Source organism: Miniopterus natalensis, chromosome 12 (assembly GCF_054644295.1).
Source record: "Miniopterus natalensis isolate mMinNat1 chromosome 12, mMinNat1.hap1, whole genome shotgun sequence".
In the NCBI taxonomy this organism is placed as follows: domain Eukaryota; kingdom Metazoa; phylum Chordata; class Mammalia; order Chiroptera; family Miniopteridae; genus Miniopterus; species Miniopterus natalensis.
The window spans coordinates 73107726-73132064 of record NC_142092.1 but is presented as its reverse complement, the minus strand read 5'-3'; the positions used below and the strand labels follow the sequence as shown (position 1 = coordinate 73132064).

The 24339-nt window shown below is 58.8% G+C and overlaps 1 protein-coding gene across 3 annotated transcripts; it reads left to right on the top strand.

Annotated features, from left to right (window-relative positions):
* The first annotated feature begins 171 nt into the window (after window positions 1–171).
* LRRC8A (leucine rich repeat containing 8 VRAC subunit A) lies at window positions 172–24339 on the top strand. 3 transcript variants are annotated; one of them, XM_087823043.1, is made up of 4 exons: window positions 172–215; window positions 3372–3478; window positions 15117–17281; window positions 22523–24339. In XM_087823043.1, exons 3-4 carry the CDS (start codon window positions 15125–15127, stop codon window positions 22796–22798), a joined length of 2433 nt encoding a protein of 810 aa, XP_087679169.1. In that variant the 5' UTR covers window positions 172–215; window positions 3372–3478; window positions 15117–15124; the 3' UTR covers window positions 22799–24339. The 3 variants fall into 3 exon arrangements, with proteins under 3 accessions (XP_087679169.1, XP_016052130.1, XP_016052132.1); XM_016196644.2 differs by lacking the exon at window positions 172–215 and having other exon boundaries at window positions 3249–3478; XM_016196646.2 differs by lacking the exons at window positions 172–215; window positions 3372–3478 and adding an exon at window positions 8321–9461.

Below are 24339 nucleotides of genomic sequence, written 5' to 3'. Positions count from 1 at the left end.
GAGGGCGCGGGGGCCGCTCCCCTCAAAAAAGATGGCGACGCCCTGGCCGCCGCGTTCACGCTCCGGGGTGACGTCACTTCCGGGGCGGAGGAGGCTGAGTGGTGCAGTGAGGGACAAACAAAAGGAGGCGCCGGAGGGGCCCGGCGGCCAGCGGCGGGACTGAGCGGCGGGGGCCCCGGGGCTGCCTGCTGGGCGGCCGGGCGCGGCGGGCCCAGGTGAGTGGGGGGGGCGGGCAAGGGGGCGCGAGCTGTCACCTCTCAGAACCCCCCGCTCCACGCCCCCGGCCAGATGCCCGGCTCCGGGCGCCCGCAGCTCGGGCTCCGCGCGCCGGGCGGGCTGCCCGGGGCCCCCGCGGCGGGTCAGCTCCGCCCGCGCCCGGCTCCCCCATCGTTCGGGCTCAGGGGCCGTGCCCTCTCTCCGGCGCCGCGGCGCGCGAGCCCCCCTCCCGGGCACCCCGCGCCGCCCTGCGCGCCGCAGACTCGGAGTTTCCGCCTCGGCTTCCCCGCGTCCCCTGGCCGTCCCCCGGGTCCCCCCAGATCCTCGCCCCTCCACACGCACGCTGCCCCCTTCCTAGAGGTTCCGCGGCTGCGCTCCCGCCTTGCCAGCTCCCGTTCGTGTTCAGAGGTTCCCCCCCTGCTCCCTGCTCCCGGGCTCCCGACCCCTCCTTTTCCCCCGTGGGCCCCTCCCTTCTCTCCATCCGGCGGGAACCGTGTCCCGACCGGGGGGCAGGGTCGCTGGCCAGGCGCTCGGGGCCTGCTGGGCGGGGGTTCCCGGGAGCCTGCCCACGTCCTGCGCGTGCAGACAGACGGGCCTGAAGGGCAGATGGGCCCGGGCCGGGCCGGGCCGCTGTGGGCGAGCTGGGGAGTCGGCCCGGGCGGCAGGCGCGCGGCCCCGGGTGCTTGTGGCTCAGGATGATTCTGCTCCTTTGCTTGACTGCTTTCCTTCCCCATGGTCCGGGCTGGAATGAACCAGGACTGGGCTGGTCCCAGCTGATGCAACTGCTGCCTTTTTTGGAAAGGGGGAGAGATGGTCGGGGGTGTCTGGCGGCCTCCTCCTGGTAGGGACTTGGCCGAGAGGGTGGGGCTTTCCCTTGGTGACCACATTGCGCTGACCTACCTCTTCCCCGCCCTGCCCCAGGAAGCCTTTTTGAGGATGAGGTGTGAGGAAGAGGAAAAGGGGATTTGGGCCTGCATTGTGGAGGAAGGGTTTGGAGGACCTGAAGGCCTCCCAAGGGCCTCTCCCTGTAACTATCCTGCCAAACTGTATACTGCCCTCGGAGCAGACAGACTGGCAGACAGACAGACTGGAGGCAGAACGGGGAGGTCTGCTGTTGGCACCGCTTCCTGTGTAGGAGGTTGGAGGAGTGGGAGTTTGCTCAGAGAGACTGGGCAGTGCCCGTGGCTCATTCACACTGGCGTTGCCTTTGTGAAGGTCAAGTCTTCCCCAGGCTCACCAGGGGAGGCAGGGGCAGGCGACGTGTGCTGGAGGACTGGCTTCTGGAGAGATGCTGGGGCGTAAATGACATGACCCTCCACTTCCCTTGTCTCTCCAGTATTAGAGATAGTTTGGCGTTGGGCCTGGTGCCCCTCTGCCTTCTAGGGGCTGTGGGACAGAGCAGAGGCTCAAGAAATGTCTGTGACTCTGCCCTGGAACTCAACCAGATGCTTTTGTGTTCCATCCCTTGGACACACCCACGAGGAAGCGGTTTCCTCTGCAGCCTTGGAGTGGCCTTGCTGGACAGTGGGACTCCTGAGGTTTACCCCAGTAGGTCAGAACTTGGGGCCGTGGCTGGGCATTGGGTTGCTGCCTGGCCTGGCCTGCACCTCGCCGGTAGGAGCTGGAAGGAAAAGAATCAGCCCAATTCCTGATTCCTCCTCCTGATAGTGGAGGTGACACTGGGTGGGGACACCAAGGCACAGGCAAATGGTCTAAGACCTCGTGAGGAGTCAGGTGGGATGGATGTGGCACCCTAGAGCCCAGCACACTTTCTCTCCATCACTGACTCCTTCATTCATTCACTCAGCTGTCCTTTAGTAAGAGCCTGGCCTGGCCCAGGAGCGGTGCTGGGAGAGCAGAGTTCTGGTCTCCTCTGAGCTGCAGTCTCAGAAGAGAGGCAGACAGGACAGGAAAACATTTCTGCAGCTTATTAATAGAAATGTCACAGAGGCAGCCCAGAGGAAAGGCATTGGCTCTGGGTGGATATGTAGGGGTGGGTCACTGTGTTTCCTAGAAGAGGAAGGCAGAGAAGAATCAGTTACAGGAAATCCAGAGGCCGGAGTTCTGGTCCTGGACCCTTCACAGGCAGGTGACTAGACTGCCTGGTGGGTATCCCCATCCTTGCTGAGGTGGGAGTAGAGGCCAGCTTAGGTGGCCCCTGTGGCTTCTGCCTAGTGCTTCTCTATTGAGTGCTTTTCTGCCCAGTTGCCATCACCCTGTGTGGGATTGCGGGTGGTTGTCTCCCCGTGAGCCTGGAGGCCATCCTCTGCTTCTCCTCCCAGCACAGTGCCTCGCACCGTGTAGGTGTGGTAACTGCTCCTTGGCATAAACGCTTAACAGGCTCCCAGTCCCTCCTCGAACGGTCCAAGTTCCTTTGCCTGCCTGCACTCCTCCCCCCACCCCACTCCGCCCCCTCCTTCCTGCTAAGTCCTGCTTGTTCTTTGGCCTCCCTGATGGCTGGGCCCCGCGCAGCTCCCGCTGATGTAGATGCTTCTCCTGCTCCTGTTGTAGTCCGAGGACACTTCTGTCCCCACCCTGCTGACTTGTTCACTTTTATGAATGTTTCTGAGCAGGGTGCTGGCGTGTAGTAGATGCTCACTAAATGCTTCCTTGACTAACAGGTAATGGTTGGGTTTTGTGTTTGAGTCAAAATCACGTGTCTGGGCTGAGGACTTGTCTTTTCCTGGATTTGGCTCACCTCGCAACAGCTCGCCTCTCTCCACATCCCACCCCCAGCCCTGGATCTAGCCAGGTTGACCCACTTAGCATTCTCTAGATGCCACATTCTCTCCCCTCCAGGCAAACACGTGCTGTTCCTTCTGCCTGGAAGCCCTTTCTCCAGCTCCTCCTCTTCCTCAGCAGTCAACTCAGCACCTTTTCCAGGGAGCCTTCCTGGACCCCATCAGTGTGGGTCTAGTGTTTCCTCTATGTCCCCATAGTGTCTGGGTGCCCCGCAGCTGAGCCCTGGGCTCTCAAGAACCACTTGTAACTGTTTACTTGGCATCTCCCCAGTAGACTGTCTGATTCCCTTTTGTCACCCCAGAGCCCAGCTGAGAGCCTGGCACCAAGCAGGCCTTGGAAAATGTTGGCAGCACAGCAGGTAACCCTAATAGTCACACACATCCCTGCTGACAGTAGCTCTTGCTTCCTCGTAGGGAGGCAGCTTCCATGGAGCGAAAGAAATGCCAGGACCCTGCCCAGACAGAAGTGGGCCAGCCTCAGCACCGACGGCCAGCACGCAGATAGCAGAGCCGGCCCCCAGGTAAGGACGGGCCCCTCTCCCTCTGGGCCAGCCACAGCCTCGGCTCGGGTGCCTTCCCCAGCCTGGGGAGCAAAGGGTAGTATCTCCTCCGTCTCTGCAGTCCTTTGCTCCTCTCACTGTAGGTCCGGGCATCTGGGGCAGAGGTGGCAGAGGCAGAATTCTCCCTGCTCCTCCCGACTCAGTGGCCAGCTGAGTGGTTCATGGTTGCTGGACCCTTCAAATACCAATGTTGAATTTCACTGCCAACCTCTGTTTTTCCCCCCTCAGCCCAGAGCTTGTCAGTCTGGCTTGCAGATACGGTCTCAGGACCACATTTCCCAAGGTGTGTTCCTGGGAACACCAGTTTCTTGGTGTTGGTCACAGTTGGGAACAACAACTTCCTGACCTTGCTACAGGACTTCTCAGAGCCTTGAATGCACTGAATAGAGCATGATGAGTCTCGGAGAGGGAGCTAGCAAGTCGTGTTTCCCCACACTCACTTGACCATGGGGATGGACCTCTTTGGGGACTGGGGTTCCGTGACCTGTGCTTTGGAAAACAGTTCCCAAAGGCAGGAGAAAGCACTGGTTAGGACCAGCACCTTGTAGTCAGACCTGGGTGTGAGTTCAGCTGTCTCATGTTCCCTCAAGTGACTGTGGACCAGTCACTATTGCTCTGTGAGCCTCCGTTTCCTCGTCAGTAGAAAGGGGGTAATATCAGTGCCTTACCTCCCTTTAGGGTATTTTGAATATTAAGTGCGTTGATACTGGGACAGGCACTTAGCTGAGCGTGTCCCAGAACATGTCCCCTGATCATAGCGGGGTGTGTACAGACTGCATTATAATCTGGAAAACACACCCTTAACCAATGATCTTTTTTGGTCACTTGGGGAAGCCCAGGAGCAGAGGCCCTTCATCCTATTTACAGATGAGGAAACTGAGGCTGGGAGGGAGGAAGCAATTTACCCAAACTCATCCGGAAGGAAGGTAGGGACATGGGACTGGAACCTGATCCTGGGGTCCTGGGCCAGGGTCCTTTGCTCCGTGCCCGAGGCCTCCCTGCATTCTCTTCCCACCTCGGCTCATTGTTAAGGAAGGACTGGCCCTCCTTAGCCTGGATTTTAAAAGAAATAATATTTTTGTTGTTATCATTGTTACTTTGTTGTTACCAACATAGCTGCACGTTCACTACGTTTTTATAACGTCTTGGTTTTGATGTTGTACAGAAAGTGGAAGTCTCCCGTGACCCCTCTCCCCAGAGGAGCACGGGGAGGGGATATTCTCCCACGTGCATTACTACTATTTGCTTATTTATCCAAAATCATGTCTTATTACAGCTGCTGTTTACAGCTTGCTCTTGTTCCACATGGTTGCTCCTGGGCCCCTCTCCCAGGCAAGGGGAGATCTGAGCATGTGTCCTGTCGGAACATCCGGACGCTCCGGCTCCCCCACCCCAAGTGCTCCTTTCCCTCCCCACGTGGGGGTTTTGAGCAGTGTGTCGGGGCCTTCGCAGCAGCAGCAGAGGTGGGTGGGGAATGCCTGGTGCATGATTTTGTTGACTCTCCTGTTTATTGAGACGGGGTGAGCAAATCTGGGCCCTGTCCTGTGGGAGTTTCCTGTTGGTTTTGAGGAACCCTGTCCTGCAGAGAGGGAGTCCTCAGCTGGAGTCTCTGGCCACCATGAGCAGGAAGCAGCAGGTCCTACTTATCTGAAATCAGAATCCCTCCTCCGTGCCAGGGGCCGCTCAGTGGGGAGGGATTGCCATGGGCCAGCCAGAGGTTTGGCCTTCTTGTCTGCCTGAGACGGGGGCCGGTTGGGAGGTTGAGGGGACACACATGAATTGTTGTGCTTGCCTGAGTCTGGCCCTGACTCAGTTTACCCTGGCAGCTCCTAGCAGAAACCTCGGTCTCTATCCCCATGCAGTGCTTCTGTCAGGTGTGAGCCTTGAGGGTGAGTAGGCACAAAGGTGGAGGGGCCGCCCTGTGGCCTGGGTCTGAAGATGCTCTGTTGGGGCACAAAAACCTCAGGCCGGGTGTCAGCAGGGGTTACTTTGGGCCTGGCAGCCTGGTTTCGTGGAACCAGGAGAATGGGTTGGGAGGATATCCTCCTGGGAAGTGCCCAGGAGGGGATCTGTGCCCGGGAAGTCTTCCTCACCTGGCAGGTCTCGGGCCGCTGGCCTAGAGTTGGCTTCTCTCCCCCCTCCCTCCTTCCAGCAGCAGGGCCCCTGGTCCTGTGTTCATCCTCAGTGGCCACTAGGCACCCTGCTAGGTCATTACATACATTTGTATCTTATCTGCCACAGCCACCGTGTGAGGTAGTGTCACCGTTTTACAGGCAAGGAGACCAAGACATGGAGAGACAAGGGCTCTTCCCCAAAGTTGCCTTAGTGGCAAAGCCAGGACTCGAACCTGGTGCTGTTTGCCAGCAGCCTGTGCTTTTACTCACCACTCTTCTTTTTCTCTAGGTTCTCAGGCTGGGTTGGGGGGGGGGCGGTGACTTCAGAGTGTCCTGGGAGCTTGTTGAAAATGCCGCTTCCCTGAGTCACCATCACAGACAGCAGTCAGGGCCTGGGGACTGGGCCCAGGAATCTGCACTGGGAAGGAGCTTCCCAGGCGGTCAGGAGGCCGGTGGTCTGCAGGCCATGCCGGGAAACACTGACCAGGGCCACTCTCTCAGCCCTGGTCCCACTCTGGTGCTGGAACTGATGCCCTTGGTGTGGGAGGCGCTGAGCCCCTCAGGACCGGGGGCCTAGTGACCTCCCAGTGTGTGTGTTTGGGGGCGGGAGACATATAACCTTCTCACCTCAAGGATGTGTGGGGCTGGTGTCTTTAGAATAGCCTTCACTCCCAACCACAGACATCCCTGCTGTCTCTCCCTGTGTCTCTACTGCATCTCAGAGCGAGTTCTACATTTAAACATCTCTTAAGGGCTTAAAGCCTCGAAATTAAACAGACAGCTAGTGTAGCCCCATGCCTGGGGTAGCTCCACCAGGTAAAAGTGGTTGTAAAATTCCACAGCCCTCACGGGCCACCTGCACACTCTCAGGCTCCGCTGCCAGGCTGACACCCTCAGACAGCCGGGTTGTGGACAGGTGCCCTGGGCGGGCGGCATCTCCCAGCTGGTGCCGCCCCCTGCAGCTCAGGGAGCCCGGCAATGGGCATCTCGCCCGACAGGCCCCCTCAGTTCCAGTCCCCTGGGATCTCAGCAGAGGGTGCATTGGCAGCCCCCCTTGGGTGCCCCGCCTACATTTTGTAACCTGTCCAGAAGGCGCTGCTGGTTTTTGTTGTGTGTTTTCTATCCTCACCTGAGGGCATTTTTTAAACCCACAACCTTTTTGGTGTATATGACAACACTCCAACCAACTGAGCCACCCAGCTGGGTGCTGGTATTCATAGCAGATCAAGACCTGCCTCTAAGGCCTCTCTGCCCCCACGGGCCCACACCCAACACCTAGCTTCTGGGCCCAGACCCAGAGCCGGGCTCCCTTCCAGGGTTTCCTTAAAGCTGTACCTGAGAGAGGAAGCGCGTGAGCATGGCCTGCTGGGTCCCTGCAGAGACCTTGTTTCCATGCCCCCTCAGGAAAGGGGTTCTTGTCCAGGGAAGATCTCCAAGGGCCTGGGGATACCAGCTTGCCTTTGAGGAGGATTGGCACAATGGAAAGTCAGATCTGGGGTGATCTGTCCCATCATCTAGCTTTGCGTCCTTGGGCCGATCACTTACCCTCTCTGCGCCTCATACTTCAGACCCATAAAGGGACTGATGAAACTCACCATAGTAATAACAGCAGCTGACATTACAGAGTCTTGCCATGGCAGGCACTGGGCTGGAAGTTTCCGTGCCTCCTGTAGTCGTCACCACCCTGCAGGGAGTGGACACATCCACCCAGTTTACAGATGAGGAAACCAGAGTCCTGGTGGGCAAAGTCACTTTCCTGAGGCCAAACACTGGAGCCACCCTATTGGTTTGCGTGGAGGTTGGGAGCTGAGGCACAGGAAGTGCTGGGTACAATTGTCCGTAACCAGCTGCTCTAATGCCAGCCCAGGGGGTGGGAGGGTAGAGAAAGCCCTCACCTCCAGGTGGCCTCCTGCTCACAGTGGGAGAATCCGAGGTGGGTGTCCCTTACCTGTCACCTTTTACCCCTAAGGCAGGCCTTGCCCTGCAAATCTGCAGGAGGACCGGCCTGTTTGGGAGGCCCAGCCCAGATGCCAGAGCAGTTTGGAACGGAAACTTGTTCCCTTCCCCCTTCTGGCCCAGACTGTCTCCCCTTTTCCTTTCCTGGGGAAATGAGGGTGTGCCTTTCTCTGCCTGGAGAGTGCCAAGCCAGGCAGCACCCCCAGCCCACAGCCGCTGACTCACTCCAGCTGGGTGTGGGGGCCTGGAGGGCAGTGCCCTGTGCCTGGGTGGGTGGGGGCTGTGTGCACCACATGACAGGGTCACCTCCTCCCTCCTGGCTCTGGGACCAGAGGAGGCCTGGGGGCCCTGACCAAAGAGCAGATTCACAGGCTCAGAGCCCTCCTGGGATAAGGCCAGTGACCCAGTGTCTCCCTGGGGCCTCTTGGAAATGGCCCTGCCCCCTTCCCTGGGAGAGTGTCAGAGGGACAGCCTCCCCCTTTCCCTCCTTCCTGGGAAGTTTTCCCAGCCTCTCTGCTTGGGCTTGAACAAAAGGCTCTCTGTGCCCTGTTTACCCGGCTTGCTGCCACCTCTTAGGTGTGAAAGCCAAATCTTCTGGGCCGTGGGGGGGGAGGGCTGGAGCTTGCTGGGTGGTCTTGCTCAGGGACTGAGGGGCAGCTGGGACTGAAGGGCAGCACACCATTCCTCTGACTGGTTTTCCTTCTGTAAGAAGTTCCAGGAGGAAATCAACAGCTGGGACCAGGCTTGACCCCCAGGGGGTGGTCCCAGGAGCCTCTAAGGGCCTGGCCTGGCCTGTGGGTATTTGTGCTTTCAGCTTAGCCCTCACCTGAGTGTCTCCCCACTGAGTTCTGGGGAGGTTTCCTGGCGTGGCAGCTGGGTGTGGTCACTGGGTGTCGTCACCCTAGCGTGCCGGCCTCTGTGCCAGACTTTGGGCTGACACAATATGCATCCTCTTGTTTGTAGTTCTCACAATAGGTCTCTGAGGCAGGAACTGTAATAGTCCCCTTTTACAGTTGAGGAAACCGAGGCTCAGAGAGGAAAAGCCATGGCCCTGAGCTCACCCACCCTGGGACACCACTTCCCTGGGGTGAGGACTGCGCCCTGTTGGGTGCTGGCTACCTGGGTAGGGCCGATCCTTTTTCTAACCTAGTCGGTGGCAGGTAATTTTCGTAAACTCTTTGGCGAGCCTCAGCAACTACACAGCGAGTGAGGAAGGCCTGTGGGCTTTTTCCCAAGTATTTTCTCCTACTTATAAAAGTCCCGAGTTTAAGTAATAGAGGAATGCGTGATGTAGCAGCCCTCCACGTTCTCGCCCGGCCGCCGATTGAACCACGTACAGTTAGTTCTCTGTACAGCTTTCTAGAGTTTCCGTTTCCTTTTTGGAATTTTTGTAAGAGTTTATTTGAAACAAAACAGACGACAGTGCCGGGAAGCGAGATCTCAGCTGCCCCCTCCCGATCTTTCCAGACGGTAGTACCTTTGTTATTGATACCGTTCTTTAAAAACAAGAATGGGATCCTACTGTTTTCCCTAGGTTTTCTATGTGTGTGGTGAAACACACATAACATAAAATTTACTGTCTTAACCATTTTTAGGTGCACAGTCCGGTACCATTAAGTTACATTCCCATCCTGTGGCCCTCGCCACCGCCCGTCGCTGGAACTCGTCTGCCTTCCGCCCCCGGCACCACCATCCCTTCTGTCTCTATGGACCTGACAGCTCTAGGGACTCATATCGGTGGAGTTGTGCAGTCTTTGTCCTTCTGTGACTGGCCTCTTTCACTGCTCATCAATTTTTATACTTGTCAGCACTTTTTAAAAAATTGCTTAATACCACTTGGACATCTTTTGGGTCGCTGTATACAGATCTCTGAGGTAGGCAGCATTATTATTATTTTGAAGTTGCAAAAACAGAGGCTCAGCAACTCTGTTTTTAAATAATTTGCCTGTGGTCATGGAATTGTTTCCTGGTAGAGCCGGGTTTGAACTTGTGTCTCCCCAACTCCAAAGCCCTGTTCCTTGCACTCTCTGGGATCTGCCCGCCACCAAGCAGGGGATGGGGGCCTCTGGGGTGCTTATCTGACTCCGGGAGCAGGGGTGCTCCGGCCCTGCTGCAGGAACCTGAGCCCCCTTCTCCCCACCTGTGGGGGGGGCACGTGGGAGGGGCCTGGCTGCACCACACCCACTTCCACCTCTCCCTGGGGGCAGGGCAGGGGGCAGTTCCTCAGAGACCACAGGTGCAGGTGTGAGGACCAGAGGGGGGCCAGGCAGGATGATTGTTCCGGTAAATTTTGTATGAACTAGTTTAAGTGCACAGAAAAGTATAAAACTAAAGAAAATCGTTTTATATCCAGGACTTAGTTTCTGCCATAATTGCTTCAGATTCTCTCGAATCATCTCAGGCACAGCTGAAGTCTCTCCCAGGCCTGTTTCCTCCCGCTGAGTGAAATGATCGCCTTGATTTTGGGGCCCGCCGTGCATGTTTTATACCTTCATATGCGTGGATGCATGTATTATGGAAAACCGTATGTGATGTGTGTATCGGTCTGTAGCTTGTTTTTTAGGTCTGTCTGTCCACGTGGCTAGAGTTCGTTCACTTCCTTTGCTTTCCTGTTCAGTTGTAGGATTAGAGCAGTTTGTCCTTCCTCCCCTTGGTGGTGTCTAGCTTGCCGCTGGAGTTTTGCCATTAGGAACAGGGTGGGCAGGGTAGGCGCCGGGTCCGGGGCTTCACATGTGCGTGTGAAGCGACTCTCATGCCCTCGGGGGGGGGGGGGGGGGGGGGCCTGGGGGTTGCAGCCCTGCGCCTTAACTTTGCCCTAACTCAGCCATAACTCAGGGCCTAGGAATGCAACATTGTTGCCAGGCCTAGGAATGCAACATTGTTGCCAGCCGCAGGGGAGTGAGCCCACTCGGTTGCATTTCCTGATTAGTAATGAGATTAAGAGTTACTTCATACATTAATTTCCACTTGCATTTTTTTCCCCTTTGTATTGTCTCTTCACATATTTGGCCATTTTGTCTCCAATTGATTGTCTTTTTCTTTTTTCTTTATTTAATCTTCACTCGAGGATTTTTTAAAATTGATTTTAGAAAGAGGAAGTGAGAGAGAAACATAGATAGAAGAGAGAAACGTCGATCCATTGCCTCCTGACCGGGGATTGAACGCACAGCCGGGCATGTGCCCTGGCTGGGGATTGAACTCGACACCTTTCGGTGTGTGGAACAACACCCCCCAGCTGAGCCACCGGGCAGGGCCTGATGGTCTTCTTGTATTTCTAGGAATTCTGTATTTATTCTGTGATCACACGCCCCTTGGTACCTTGACCACCTTTTACAAAATATGGGCACGTCTGTGACGGATTCTCTGCTCCCTTCCAGACAGGGAAATAGGCCTGGCAGAGAAGCCCTTTCCACACCTGCCCGGAGGCAGTGCTGGCTCTGGAGGGCTAAGCACTGGGAGGGGGTGAAGGCACTGTCTGCAGGAACCTTTCTGAAAAGGCCTTTCCATAACTAGAAGAAAGGGTCCCTACTCCCCCAAATCTGCCCCCTTCCCTTCCATGCTCTCCTGACACCCATTGTGCCCCAGGGGCAGCTGTCAGGTGGAGTCTGCTCCATCCGAATGGCCCCCTGAGTGTGAAGGTGCCCTTTGTCACTTACAGGCACGTGAAGCTGGCAAGTCGCTTCTCTCCCTGAGCCTCAGTTTCCCTGTCTGTAAAATGGGCCTGAGGAATATTAGTCTAAAAAGGAAGGAAAGTCTGGTACCTGCTACAGTGTAGATGGACCTGGGGATATTATGTTGCGTGAAGTAAGCCAGGCACAGAAGGACAAATATTGTGCTACTCCACTGATACGAGGTCCCTGGAGCTGTCAGATGGATAGAAACGGAGAGTGGAATGGTGGGTGCCAGGCGCTGGGGCTGGGAGAGGATGGGAGTTAGTGTGTTGTGGGGACAGTTTATGTGAATGCGCTTAATGCCACTGAACTATACACCTAAAAATGGTTAAAATGGTAAATTTTATGTTTTATGTACTTTACTACAATAAAAAAGTTTGAGGGGGAAAAAGGGCCCCAAAGCAACGAATACATCCCCAGCTTGTGAAGCTCCAGGCTTGGCCCTCCCCCCGCTGTCGGCCTGGGAATGGGGAGCAGCTGTGCCTGCGGTGTTCAGGTGTTTAGTCACCTTGAGTCATCGGCTCCTGGGGTGGTGGCTGCACTGGAGCTTCTGGGGGGGATCCATCGCCTTCCCCAGGGCCCTCTGGTTGGGCTGCTTCCTCCCTCTGCCCTGCAGCCCTGCAGCCCTGGTGGAGCCGAAACTGAGGCTGCCCTCTCCCTGTCACACCCACTCTCGCCCTACCCCGCTCTCAGGGCTGCTCTGAGACCCTCTGAATGTATTGAGCACCTACTGCGTGCTGAAGGCTCCTGTCCCCAAGGAGCCTCCGATCCTCTCCCAGGTGGCGGGAAGGTTGAGGAGACTGGCTCCAGCCAGCGCTGAGTGCCACCCCGCCCTGCACTAAGCCCTGTAAAGATGGGATTGTGGCCCTGGCCAGTTTGGCTCAGTGGTGAGACATCGGCCTGAGGACTGAAGGGTACCGGGTTCGATTCCAGCCAAGGGCACATACCTCACTTGCAGGCTCGATCCCCGGCCCTGGTCAGGGTGAGTGGGGGAGGCAACCAATTGATGAGTCTCTCACATCGATGTTTCTGTCTCCCTCTCCCTCCCTCCTTCCCTCCCTCCCTCCCTCTCCCTCTCCCTCCCTCTCTGGAACAAATATCCTTGAGTGAGGATTAAAAGAAAAAGATGAGATTGGGGGCCTCTCCCAGCAGCCCCGTGGGGTGCCCTGCCTGGGTGTTGGTGCTGATCCGGGGCTGCAGGCCAGTGAGGAGCTGCCTGTGGCCCCCCTGACTGAAGCTCACCCAGGCCCAGCACGACGCGGGCACCCATCTCCGCTGCGGCCCAGCACCGGCCCAGCACCCTCCCGCACGGCCCAGCATCTGGGCTGGTGTCGGGCCTGCCTTGTCCCTCCCGCCCCTCCCCACACATCACACTGGGCCCAGGGGCCCCTGCAGCAGGGGACACACGTGGGTCACTCAGCCAACAGCTAAGCTGAGCTCAGGAAGTGCTTCAAGACCAGGTTGGAGGGTGGGGCCGGGGGTAAGGGCCAGACCTACAGGGACAGCACGTACTGGACTGTTCCCTGCCTCAGCCGCGAGCTCCCTCACCTGGAAAGGGCGCTGTGAACGTTCCCACCTGCAAGCCAGGGCAGGAGGGCAGCTTGCAGAGCTCAGATCGCAGCCCAGAGGCACCTCCTCACTGCGAGGCTCCCAACACGCCCTTGCCCCTTGAAAAGGTTGCGACCACATCCTGCCTGGTCATAGCTGCCTCCACCCCCACCCCGGACATCCTGCCGTGGTCCGTCACTTTGGATTCTCCAGGGCAGGCTGCCGTGGCCCTCAGGCCTTCTCCTCTTGGTTCCTCCTCTCTCCTGTCCCCAGTCATTGGGTGTCCCCCTGGATGTGGACTTGGGGAGCAGGAAGGGAGGGACGAGTGTCTGGGTGTCTCGGGTGGGGCCGCTGCTTGATTCAGCAAGCCCTCCCTGGAGTGCCACTTCCCCAGGAGTGGGTGGCTCGATGAGCCAGCTGGTCATTAGAGGGCCTGGGCCTTCCTGTGGCGAGCACTCCCCCGGGCCTGTGCCTCTTGGCCTCATCGGGGGGGGCTGACCCCTGGATGGAGCCACCCACCCAGGGCAGTGCTGGTGTCTACTGGCCCTGTAGTGACCTGGTCTCTGGGAGCCCCGGCGAGTGGGGTGGCTGCCCTCCTGCGCTCAGTCTTGGCACCGCTGCTTTGTGGGGCCTCTGGGCAGGTGGAGAGAAGGCCGAGCAGTGGTAAGGACCCAAGCAGGGAGGTGGACGGATGTGCTGGGGCTTAGTCTCGGCTCTGCCCTCAGTTTATAGGAATGATGTTGGGCGGTGACTCTGCCTTTCGGGCCTAGTTCCTCACCTGTGGAATGGGGCCGAAGGTAGGCCCTGCGTTCGGGCATCGCAGAGGTTCCGTAAGAGGGCCCCGTGGTCAGGGCTGGCTCAGTGCCTGGCACACATCCGTCTCAGTGCCCCCGTTCTTTCCTCCTGTCCTCCCCACCCATCCCAACATGCCCTGGAAGGGCAGGACGGCAAGGTCGCAGGGAGGCCCTGTTTTATGAAGCATCCATCGCCGCCGTCATTATTTGTATTAACAGTTATCAAAATAAGGCAGCTCAGTCCCATTACCTGGGCTCCCTTGTTCCTCTCCCAAGAGAAACAGATCCATTTGTCAAAACGCGGGTTTGAAAACCTTCCTTTAAAGTCTAGATTAGAAAATAGGGTGTAAAGTGAAATCACAATTTTATTTTTTAAAGTATACGCAGAAAGGACCAGAAGGTCATTCCTCATTGAAAGGCTACCTGTGGGTAGCCCTGGGTGGTGTTTTTCCGGGGGGTTTCATCCCTGTCCCCGGGCTGTGTGTCTTCCCCAGCCATTCTCCTTGAGCGCCGGGTACCTCCCTCACCCCGGCCGTCCTACGGTGCCCGTCACGGGAAGCATGCGTCCTGGCGGAGGGCCCCGGGTGAGATTCCCACACACGTTTGTCTTGCTGCACAGCTCCTGTTTGTCACTGGCTGGATTTCCTCGGTGTGGCTTCTAACGTAGCATTTCCCAAACTTGGGCCGTCGTTAGTGTCACCAACGCCACGCGGTAAAAAAATCAGGTTCCCGGCTTCACCCAAGACCCACGGAACTGGACTCCTCGGGGAGAGAACCTGCTGCTGCTGCCACTTTTACTTTCTTTATACACACATGACGGGCACAGCCAGAAATAACTCCCCATAAGTGCTTATTCACGATCATGTCACCCTGCTCGGCGGAGACGGTCTTGCTCTCTTGTCCCCTCCCTCAGGAGCCCGTCGTTACGCTGCTGTGTGTGTTCTCTGGTGCTCCCCGAATCCTGTGTGGACGTAACTACCTGCACACGCAGGGGCGTCCACACCTCCCTGTTGGGTTCACAAAAGTGAGTTCATATAAAGGCCCCTCTTCTACATCTGCTTTTCCTCACACTTTGCAGAAATCTCTTCAGATCACTGGTGCAGCGTCGTGGCAGCTGGTCCTGGAGGGAACTGGCGGTTTTCACGAGCCCCTCCAGTCAGCCCAGTCAGTAGGAGGGTGGGGTCCAGCTGGATGTACCCAGATGCTCTTGCTGGAATGCAGGGGGCTCCTGTGAGGCCGAATTAGCTGCCTGTCAGCGCGGGCCCTGATCTCAGTGCTCAGTCTTCCTGTCTGTGAAATGGGGAGGGCGCCTGCCGCCCCCCCCCGCAGCTTCTCAGTGACCACGTGGTGTCTGGAAAAAGGCTGCTCCGTGGGCTGCCCTGCAAGTGGCAGGTCTCTGACTCCTGTCCAGACTCGAGGTGGCTTTGGACAATGGATCCATTGTCCCCTTCCCGAGACCTGGGTCCCAGAAAGCCAGGCCACCCTGCAGTAACGCCCTCCTGTGGGTCCCTTTCAGGCTGAACCATGATTCCAGTGACGGAGCTCCGCTACTTTGCGGACACGCAGCCGGCGTACCGGATCCTGAAGCCGTGGTGGGACGTGTTCACCGACTACATCTCCATCGTCATGCTGATGATCGCCGTCTTCGGGGGCACGCTGCAGGTCACCCAGGACAAGATGATCTGCCTGCCCTGTAAGTGGGTCACCAGGGACTCCTGCAACGACTCCTTCCGGGGATGGGCCGCCCCCGCCCCCGAGCCCGCCTACCCCAACTCCACGGTGCCGCCGACCCCGGACACGGGCCCCACGGGCATCAAGTACGACCTGGACCGGCACCAGTACAACTACGTGGACGCCGTGTGCTACGAGAACCGCCTGCACTGGTTCGCCAAGTACTTCCCCTACCTGGTGCTGCTGCACACGCTGATCTTCCTGGCCTGCAGCAACTTCTGGTTCAAGTTCCCGCGCACCAGCTCCAAGCTGGAGCACTTCGTGTCCATCCTGCTCAAGTGCTTCGACTCGCCCTGGACCACGCGGGCCCTGTCAGAGACGGTGGTCGAGGAGAGCGACCCCAAGCCGACCTTCAGCAAGATGAACGGCTCCATGGACAAGAAGTCGTCGACGGTCAGCGAGGACGTGGAGGCCACCGTGCCCATGCTGCAGCGGACCAAGTCCCGCATCGAGCAGGGCATCGTGGACCGCTCGGAGACGGGCGTGCTGGACAAGAAGGAGGGGGAGCAGGCCAAGGCGCTGTTCGAGAAGGTGAAGAAGTTCCGGACCCACGTGGAGGAGGGCGACATCGTGTACCGACTCTACATGCGGCAGACCATCATCAAGGTCATCAAGTTCGTCCTCATCATCTGCTACACCGTCTACTACGTGCACTGCATCCAGTTCGACGTGGACTGCACCGTGGACATCGAGAGCCTGACGGGCTACCGCACCTACCGCTGCGCCCACCCGCTGGCCACGCTCTTCAAGATCCTGGCGTCCTTCTACATCAGCCTGGTCATCTTCTACGGCCTCATCTGCATGTACACGCTGTGGTGGATGCTGCGCCGCTCCCTCAAGAAGTACTCGTTCGAGTCCATCCGCGAGGAGAGCAGCTACAGCGACATCCCCGACGTCAAGAACGACTTCGCCTTCATGCTGCACCTCATCGACCAGTACGACCCGCTCTACTCCAAGCGCTTCGCCGTCTTCCTGTCGGAGGTCAGTGAGAACAAGCTGCGCCAGCTGAACCTCAACAACGAGTGGACGCTGGACAAGCTGCGGCAGCGGCTCACCAAGAACGCACAGGACAAGCTGGAGCTGCACCTGTTCATGCTCAGCGGCATCCCCGACACCGTGTTCGACCTGGTGGAGCTGGAGGTGCTGAAGCTGGAGCTGATCCCGGACGTGACCATCCCTCCCAGCATCGCCCAGCTCACGGGCCTCAAGGAGCTGTGGCTGTACCACACGGCGGCCAAGATCGAGGCGCCCGCCCTGGCCTTTCTGCGCGAGAACCTGCGGGCGCTGCACATCAAGTTCACGGACATCAAGGAGATCCCGCTGTGGATCTACAGCCTGAAGACGCTGGAGGAGCTGCACCTGACGGGCAACCTGAGCGCCGAGAACAACCGCTACATCGTCATCGACGGGCTGCGCGAGCTCAAGCGCCTCAAGGTGCTGCGGCTCAAGAGCAACCTGAGCAAGCTGCCGCAGGTGGTGACGGACGTGGGCGTGCACCTGCAGAAGCTGTCCATCAACAACGAGGGCACCAAGCTCATCGTCCTCAACAGCCTCAAGAAGATGGTGAACCTGACCGAGCTGGAGCTGATCCGCTGTGACCTGGAGCGCATCCCCCACTCCATCTTCAGCCTCCACAACCTGCAGGAGATCGACCTCAAGGACAACAACCTCAAGACCATCGAGGAGATCATCAGCTTCCAGCACCTGCACCGCCTCACCTGCCTGAAGCTCTGGTACAACCACATCGCCTACATCCCCATACAGATCGGCAACCTCACCAACCTCGAGCGCCTCTACCTGAACCGCAACAAGATCGAGAAGATCCCGCCCCAGCTCTTCTACTGCCGCAAGCTGCGCTACCTGGACCTCAGCCACAACAACCTGACCTTCCTCCCCGCCGACATCGGCCTCCTGCAGAACCTCCAGAATCTGGCCATCACGGCCAACCGGGTGAGTGGCCCGGCCCTGGCTCCGCTCGCGGGCTGGCGGGCGAGAGGGATGGTGGGGTCGGGCAAGGTCTGTCCCCTGGGTGCCCTCGTGCGGGTTCCTCGTAGGCAGGATGTGCAGGGACAGGAGACCTGAGGCCTGTGGTTCTTGTTCTCTCTCTCTGTCTCTCTCTCTCTGTCTCTCTCTCTCTCTCTCAGGATTGGGTTGTGGGAGGCAGGACATAGCCTGGATCTAGTGGCATTTTCTACCCCTTTTCCCAGACCAGATTTGGAGCTGAAGCGCCAGTCTGGGTCCACCAGGAACAGGAACTATGTGGTGGCTGCTGCCCGAGAAGGGAAGCCAAACCGTCTCCACACTCTTTGCACACTGCTCTCACCCCTTCTCCCCTCTGCATGTGGGTGGGGGGGGTGGAGTTGGGCTTGGTTGGGGCTGACTTGTCACCACCTGCCTCTCCAAAGAGGAAACTATAAACCGTTTGGGGCTGGAAGTGTGGGGGGCCACACCCTGGAGACGGTTGGCTGTCTCTATGCGGTGGCCCCTGTGCACCAGTCCCTTGCCTGGCCTGGGAAGCACCGCACCCGAGGCCCCTCCGCAGAGGCAGGTGGGTGGGGTTGAGGGCAGGTGCTCCTGTGGCTTTGTGGTCAGGCCTCTGCCAAAGAAGCAGAGCCACAGCCCCCAAGGGGACCTCCCCCTACCCAACCTTCCTGGGGACCTGACCTGCAGGGAGGGTGACCATGGAAAGTACAGGTCGTCTGGGTCCCTACTTTCAGGGTGGAGACTTGTAGTGAGGTGGGTGGTAATAGAGTTCCATGGCCAAGGGCTGGGACACCCAGAGGGGCCAATTCGGCCACCACCCCTGCGTCTCCATCAAAGGCAGTGGCGCAGAGCAGCCCAGTTGGTCAGAAAGCACTGGCTGTGTGTCAGCCCTGTGCCCAGTGGTGTTCCCTGCATCCCCGGTGTCCTAGCAGCTGGAGGTGCCCCTGCCCAGGAAGGGACGCGCTGCTCAGAAGACCCTTCCCCTTCCCTGAGCCCCTGTGACTGCAAACCGACATCTCCATGTTTCAGAGGTGGTGACACACCCTGTTCCCCTCCCCCGAAGTAGGGCTGTGGGTGTACCTGTGAGAATGAGCTAGGGACACCTGGGAGGGTCTGCCTCAGAGCCCGGGACAGAATCGCTGAGCAGGAAGACGGGACTCCTGCGGAGAAACCGAGTCTGGAGACCACCAAACACCCAGCCCCTTTAATATGTGGGGGGACCAGGTGGTTCCCCCAGAACGCAGCCTTGGGCCAGGTTGCCCCTGGGGTTTGGTTGGACATGGTCAGCCCACGGCCCTTTGGAATACCTGCTTTTTCCAGGGAGCTGTGCCGGCCCCAGGGCTCGATGGGCCCTCCTACCAGGCAGAGGGAGCTGCCGGCATCTAGCCTGGCTCCCCATCCTGTCCCCCACCCCAGCTGCTCACCCCCAGTGTGCCTGTTAGGTCATGTCCTTTGGCTGAGGCCACCCCTCAGGAAGGGAGTTGGTGGCAGGCAGGCTGTCCCCAGGGAGGAGCCCCTCTGATGTGCTGCTTACGGCCGCTTCATCATGTCCTGTCCCCGCCCTGAACGCCCTGAACGCCCGAGGCCTTATAGGGAAAAGAGCTCCTGGCGGGGCAGTCCTAGTCGGGCTCCTCCTCTTAGGCTGGAGCCCCTCTTCTTCCTCGGGAGCCTGGAGGTTCCTCCTGGCCTCTGTGGCCTGCAGGCAGGAAGGCAGGGCGTCAGGGGTGGGTGTGGCCCAGCTCAGGCCCCTGACTGCTAACCAAGCGGCACCTCCACAAGGCAGCCATTCATTTGTCCATTCGTTCGTCGACTTGGCAAATGGTTTTTGAGCACTCTTGGCATGGAGTGCGGCGTGGGGTGTGGGGACGAACAGGGCCCACGGGCGGCCATCGAGCTCACTGTCTGGTGGGGAAAGACAGTTGGCACAGTGACAAAAGCTACCTTTGGGCTCGAGGCTCCTGGGAGCAGAGTGGCCTCCACTGAGACTAACGCAGGGTTGGGAGGCTCCCGGAGGAAGCCCCTTCCACCTGGCCCGGCAGCCTGAGGAGGTAGCCAGCGGAGAAGGAAGGAGCCTAGGGTTCTGTCCCGGGGTAATGGAAGTGGGAGGAGCAGGGAGCCGCCCCTGGAATTTGGACTTGCCCTGAGGGCAGCGGCCAGGCTGTGCACCCGGCGGAGGAGCATCCCTTCTTCCCCTTCCCTCTCAGTGACGAATCTTCAGTCTTCGTTCATTTCAGGCCCATTCCTCTAACGGGGCCATAAACCCTCAGGGCAAGGACCTTGGCTCTGTCCCTTCAGTTCACAAGTTCACAGAACCCTGGCTGGTTGAGTGAACAGAGGAGCCCACTGGCTCGCAGCGTAGAGCGTGGTCTTGCTGTTGCTGCAGCGTTGGGGGTGGGCCGGGGGGGGGGGCGGGGCAAGGTGAGCAGTAAGGAGCCCATAGAAACCATGTGCAGCAGCAGGGGAGGGCCACACCTGCCGGCTGGGGGGAGACAGGGTTCCCGGAGACTTTGGGGGTAGAACCCACAGGGTGTGGGCTGGGTTGGAGGGGGAGGAGCGGTCTGGGGCTGCTGGAGGTTTCTCACCTGGCTGCTGGGTTGGTGGATGGTCACTGAGACAGGACACAGGAGGAGGCACAGGTTTTCAGAGAGGAGATCGTATGTCCCGTGTTGGGTGTCTGGGGCCCTGGGACGTCCAAGAGGCCATGTTGAGTCAGCCTGAAGCTCAAGGTGTCCTCACCCCAGGGCTCGGGGAAGGAAGGGAGTCTGCTGGAGCCTTCGGCATAGATAGCAGAAGAGCAAGGCCAGGCAGGAGTGTGGGCTCGTGGCGCATGGGGAGTCAGGTGGAAGGAGAATGGGTTCAGGTCCAGTGGATCGGGGGTCACAGTTGGTCACTTTGGCCAGAGGGTTTCCAGGGCGGACAGGGCAGAAGCTGGACCACGGTGGGCTGAGGGGAGGTGGCATCTTCCCAGGTATTTGCAGGGAGGTTGGAATGATGGAGCAGCCCAGAGGCTCCTGGGAGGTTGTCTGTTTCAAAGATCAGATAGACTGGGGGCCACTTCAGTGCTGATGGGGACCCACTGAGGCCCCCAAGGAGGTGGGACAGCGGGACTGGGGACAAGCAACATCTGGGGAAGGACAGGTGCAAAGGACAGGTGTGGCCATGGTGGGCACTAAGCCCCTGAAGTCACCTTCTGTTTCTCTGCAGAGACCACCTTAGCTGGGGCAGGGAGTGTCCTGGGGAGGTTTCAGGGGGAGCTCTGCATGTGAACCCCAGCCCTGCCACTGTCCGCCAGGGCCTTTGCTGCTCCTCTGACCACTGTCTCTGTCATCACAAGGGCCATGTGGGGGGAGTCAGGTTTCTGGAAAACTCTGGCCCCTCAGTTCGGCTGGAGCACATGTCCCATCTGCCCCCTCACCTTCATACCTGGAGCCTCCTCTGCCCCATTCCTGACCACTGGACATAGCAGTGGCTGTTTCAGAAGCCCCACATGAGGAGATTCCTTTAAAATAGCCACAGTCGCCCAGCCTGCACGGCTCAGTGGTTGGGGAAATCACGGTTCAATCCCGGGTCAGGGCACAGGCCCAGGTTGCGGGCTCGATCCCCAGTAGGGGGTGTGCAGGAGGCAGCCCATCAGTAACTCTCTCATTGATGTTTCTCTCTCTCTCCTTTCCTCTCTCTGAAATCAATAAAAATATATTTATAAAAAAAAACAGTCACAGTGTCCCTCAGCGTGGCCTCTGCCCAGCCACAGCCACGCTGATTCTCCCACTGGGCAGGACAAGGCCCCCGCCTGGGATGAGTGTCCTCCAGAAATGGCCGGAGCGAGCAAGAGCCTCCTAGGTGGAGGTCCCCGTCTGCCCACAGGTCCTCTGCCACAGACGATCCCAGCCCAGCGGCACTCCCAGCCCAACCCTTTATCCCGCCCGGGCAGGGAAAGGCCTGCCCAGGGCTGCACTGCCGAGCGAGCACGGTATTCCCCGCGGTTTCCCCGCAGTATTCGCGGAGAGGAACGGCAGAGGGGCTGAGTGAGGGCGCCGGCTGGCCCTTCTGGCCCCGCAGCTTTGCATGTGTTTCACTGTCCAAGCCTTGGCCTCCTTGGCAGGATACTGGGCACAGTGACAGAGCAGTGTCAGCGCTGGCAGGGTCCCTCCTGCCCATCACATCTGACGTAGGTCACATCTGACGTAGGTCGTTTTGGGACAGGTTGGATTGGTGAGAACTCAGGTTTATAGCTGACACTTGCAGAGGGGCAAGGAGGGAGCAGGGACTGTGGCTCTTCCCAGGCGGCGTGTGTGTGTGTGTCGAGTGCTCCCCTTTCTACCAGCATTGCAGACGCAGCAGGGCCTGGGCTATTGAACCAGGTTCAGATCTTGGCTCCACTTTCCAGCTGTGAACGGCTGGGCAAGTTAGCTTCTCTAGGGCCTTGGTCACCCCGTCTGTGAAATGGGAAGAGTGTTTACAGAATATTTACAGGTAGTTCCGAGGACTAAAAGGGTTAGTGGTCTGAGTGCTCAGAGGCGGCCTGTGTGGTAAGCAAGTGGGAATTGCCCATTACTCTAATTTTGCCAAGTCAGAAAGGGGACTCTGAACGGCCACTCCTGGGCTGCATACACTCACAAGCAGCGTACGACTTGAGATGAGGAAGCCGAGGCCCCAAAGGGATTCTCACTCCTACTGTGGGCTCTCTCCGTTCTCAGCAACACGTAAGGGTGCAGGTTTTCTCCGTGTGCCGCTCTCCTCTCATAAACTGTCCTTAAGCCAGACAGGACCACCGCCTGACCCGTGGTGAGCCCTGGGCGGTGGAGGAGGGGTAGAGTTGACAGTAGCTGGCTAGCGCCATAGCTTCTTAGGGTGCCAGGTGCTGGGAGACTGGGGAACTAGGTGGACCCGGTCCTGCCTTCTCAGAGCTCACAGTCCTGGGGTGACGGGTGACCAAGCAGTTTCACCATCGAGAGAGCAGGGCTGTTGGGGGCACATGGGTGCTGTAGGTTACCTAGGAGGTCATGGGAGTCTTCCTGGAGGAGGTGGGAGCGAGCCAGACTTTGGCCCAGATGGTACTGGTGCTGGCACCACCCCGGGGAGCTGAAATTGACCTCAGAGAAGGTGCCAGTGCCCAGGAGGGGGGAAGGGAAGGGAAGCGTTTGGCCCAGAAGCCCTCAGGCCTGAGCTTTGCCCACCTCACCTCACCTCCCGCCCTTTCCGCCCTAGATTGAGGCGCTGCCCCCAGAGCTCTTCCAGTGCCGGAAGCTGCGGGCCCTGCACCTGGGCAACAACGTGCTGCAGTCGCTGCCCTCGCGGGTGGGCGAGCTCACCAACCTCGCCCAGATCGAGCTACGGGGCAACCGGCTGGAGTGCCTGCCCGTGGAGCTGGGCGAGTGCCCGCTGCTCAAGCGCAGCGGCCTGGTGGTGGAGGAGGACCTGTTCAACACGCTGCCCCCCGAGGTGAAGGAGCGGCTGTGGAGGGCCGACAAGGAGCAGGCTTGAGCCGCGGCCGGGAGCGCAGGGCCGCCCGCTGTGGCTGGCAGTGGGACCACCGGAGGTCCTCCGGCCCAGGGACCCAGAAACCCCGAAACCCCAGGACAGCCGGCCCAGCCCCTCGGCCAGGGCAGCAGCCTGGGGTTGGACGCGAGCTGGGCCCGGGTGACAGGACAGTACCTGAGGGGCTGGCCCCTTTTCTCCCTCTGAGACTCACTCCCCCAGGGCAGGTGCCTGCTGGGGAGATCAGAGACCTATAATCTGAATCAGAGTGCAGTGTTTGGACAATCAAGGCCTCCCTAGAGGCCATCTCTGCCCCGGAGGCTGAGCCAATGCCAGAGGTCCAGGGGCGTCTCCTGAGCTCCTGGTATTTATTTCTCCCCCCCCCCCCCCAGATAACTGGCACATTCCCAAGAAAGTTCCGCTCAGGTGGGGGTGTCTAAGGAAGGGTGGGCTGTTTTGCTTTTCCTTTTGTGGCAATGCCACCAGCATTTAGTGCCCACCCAGACTCAGCAGAGTGGCCCGGGGTGAGCCAGCTGTGGGCCGGGCGCCCCCACGGTACCGGGCCAAGCTCTGGCGGTGCAGCCCGTGGGAGAGCAGGCCACCGGAGGGAAGGCCGGGTCTGGGGCTTGCCTCATCTGTTTTAGATTTTTTTTTTTTTTTTTTTTTAGTAAAAAAATTTTTTAAGCTTTGAAAATTGAGGGTTTGGGTATTAAAAAGAAAAAACTTAAAAAAAAAAAAAAAAAAAGACACTAAAGGCCAGTGAGCTGGAGTCTCAGGGCAGGCACAGAGCCTGGACTCTGAGTTGTGTTCCCTCCCCCGGGGTCTTCCGAATCCACTGTGACCTTGGTCCAGAGTTCTGTCTGTTCCTCTCCTCCCCTCGGGTGGGGACTTTTTTGTTTTGTTTTCAGTGTCTTTTCCTGCTCCTCCGTGAGCCTTGGCAGGCGCCCATTGCTGTGGCTGTTGGCCAAAAGGAATGTTCCAGAGCTGCCGAGATGGGAGGAGACTCGGGTTGGCTAATCCCCCAGCAGGAAAGAACGGTGCTCCCTCCTCCCCATCCCTGTCACAGTGTTAAGGAGCCGCGAGGAGCTACCTCGCCCGGACTCCGCTCTCCCACCTCACGTGTCACGTGCCCAGTGCCACTACTACCCAGCTGCTGCGTCAGCCGGGGCCCCACCTGGTCCTTCAGACAGACCGCCAGGCGGGGCCGCGGGGGGAGGCCGCCCCTGGAAGAGCAGGCTCCCCAGGTTTGGGTTCCAGTTTCCGTCCCGGGCGCCTGGCAGTGAGGAGCTGCCTCCCTTTAGGTCAGTCACCAGGGTCCCCTCCTAGAAGGGTCCCCACCCCAGATCAGCCACTTGGACACTAAGGCACATTTCAGCGTCTCTCGTCTCAGCAGTCATGTCTGTCTGTCCATGTGTGTTCTCTGCGTCGTGTCTTTGGGTGTCACCCTCAGAAGTAACGCACACTAGCCTCCAACACGAAGCGATCCTTTCCATGCGGGTCTGAGCGTGAGGCTCGTTCAAGTATCAAATAAACCTGTAACAGAAAGC

Bases quoted from the DNA above. Each gene is read 5' to 3' on its own strand.
- LRRC8A (XM_087823043.1), top strand. From the start codon at position 15,125: ATGATTCCAGTGACGGAGCTCCGCTACTTTGCGGACACGCAGCCGGCG. The intron at 17,282-22,522 runs GTGAGTGGCCCG...TTTCCGCCCTAG, and splicing joins TGGCCATCACGGCCAACCGG to ATTGAGGCGCTGCCCCCAGA.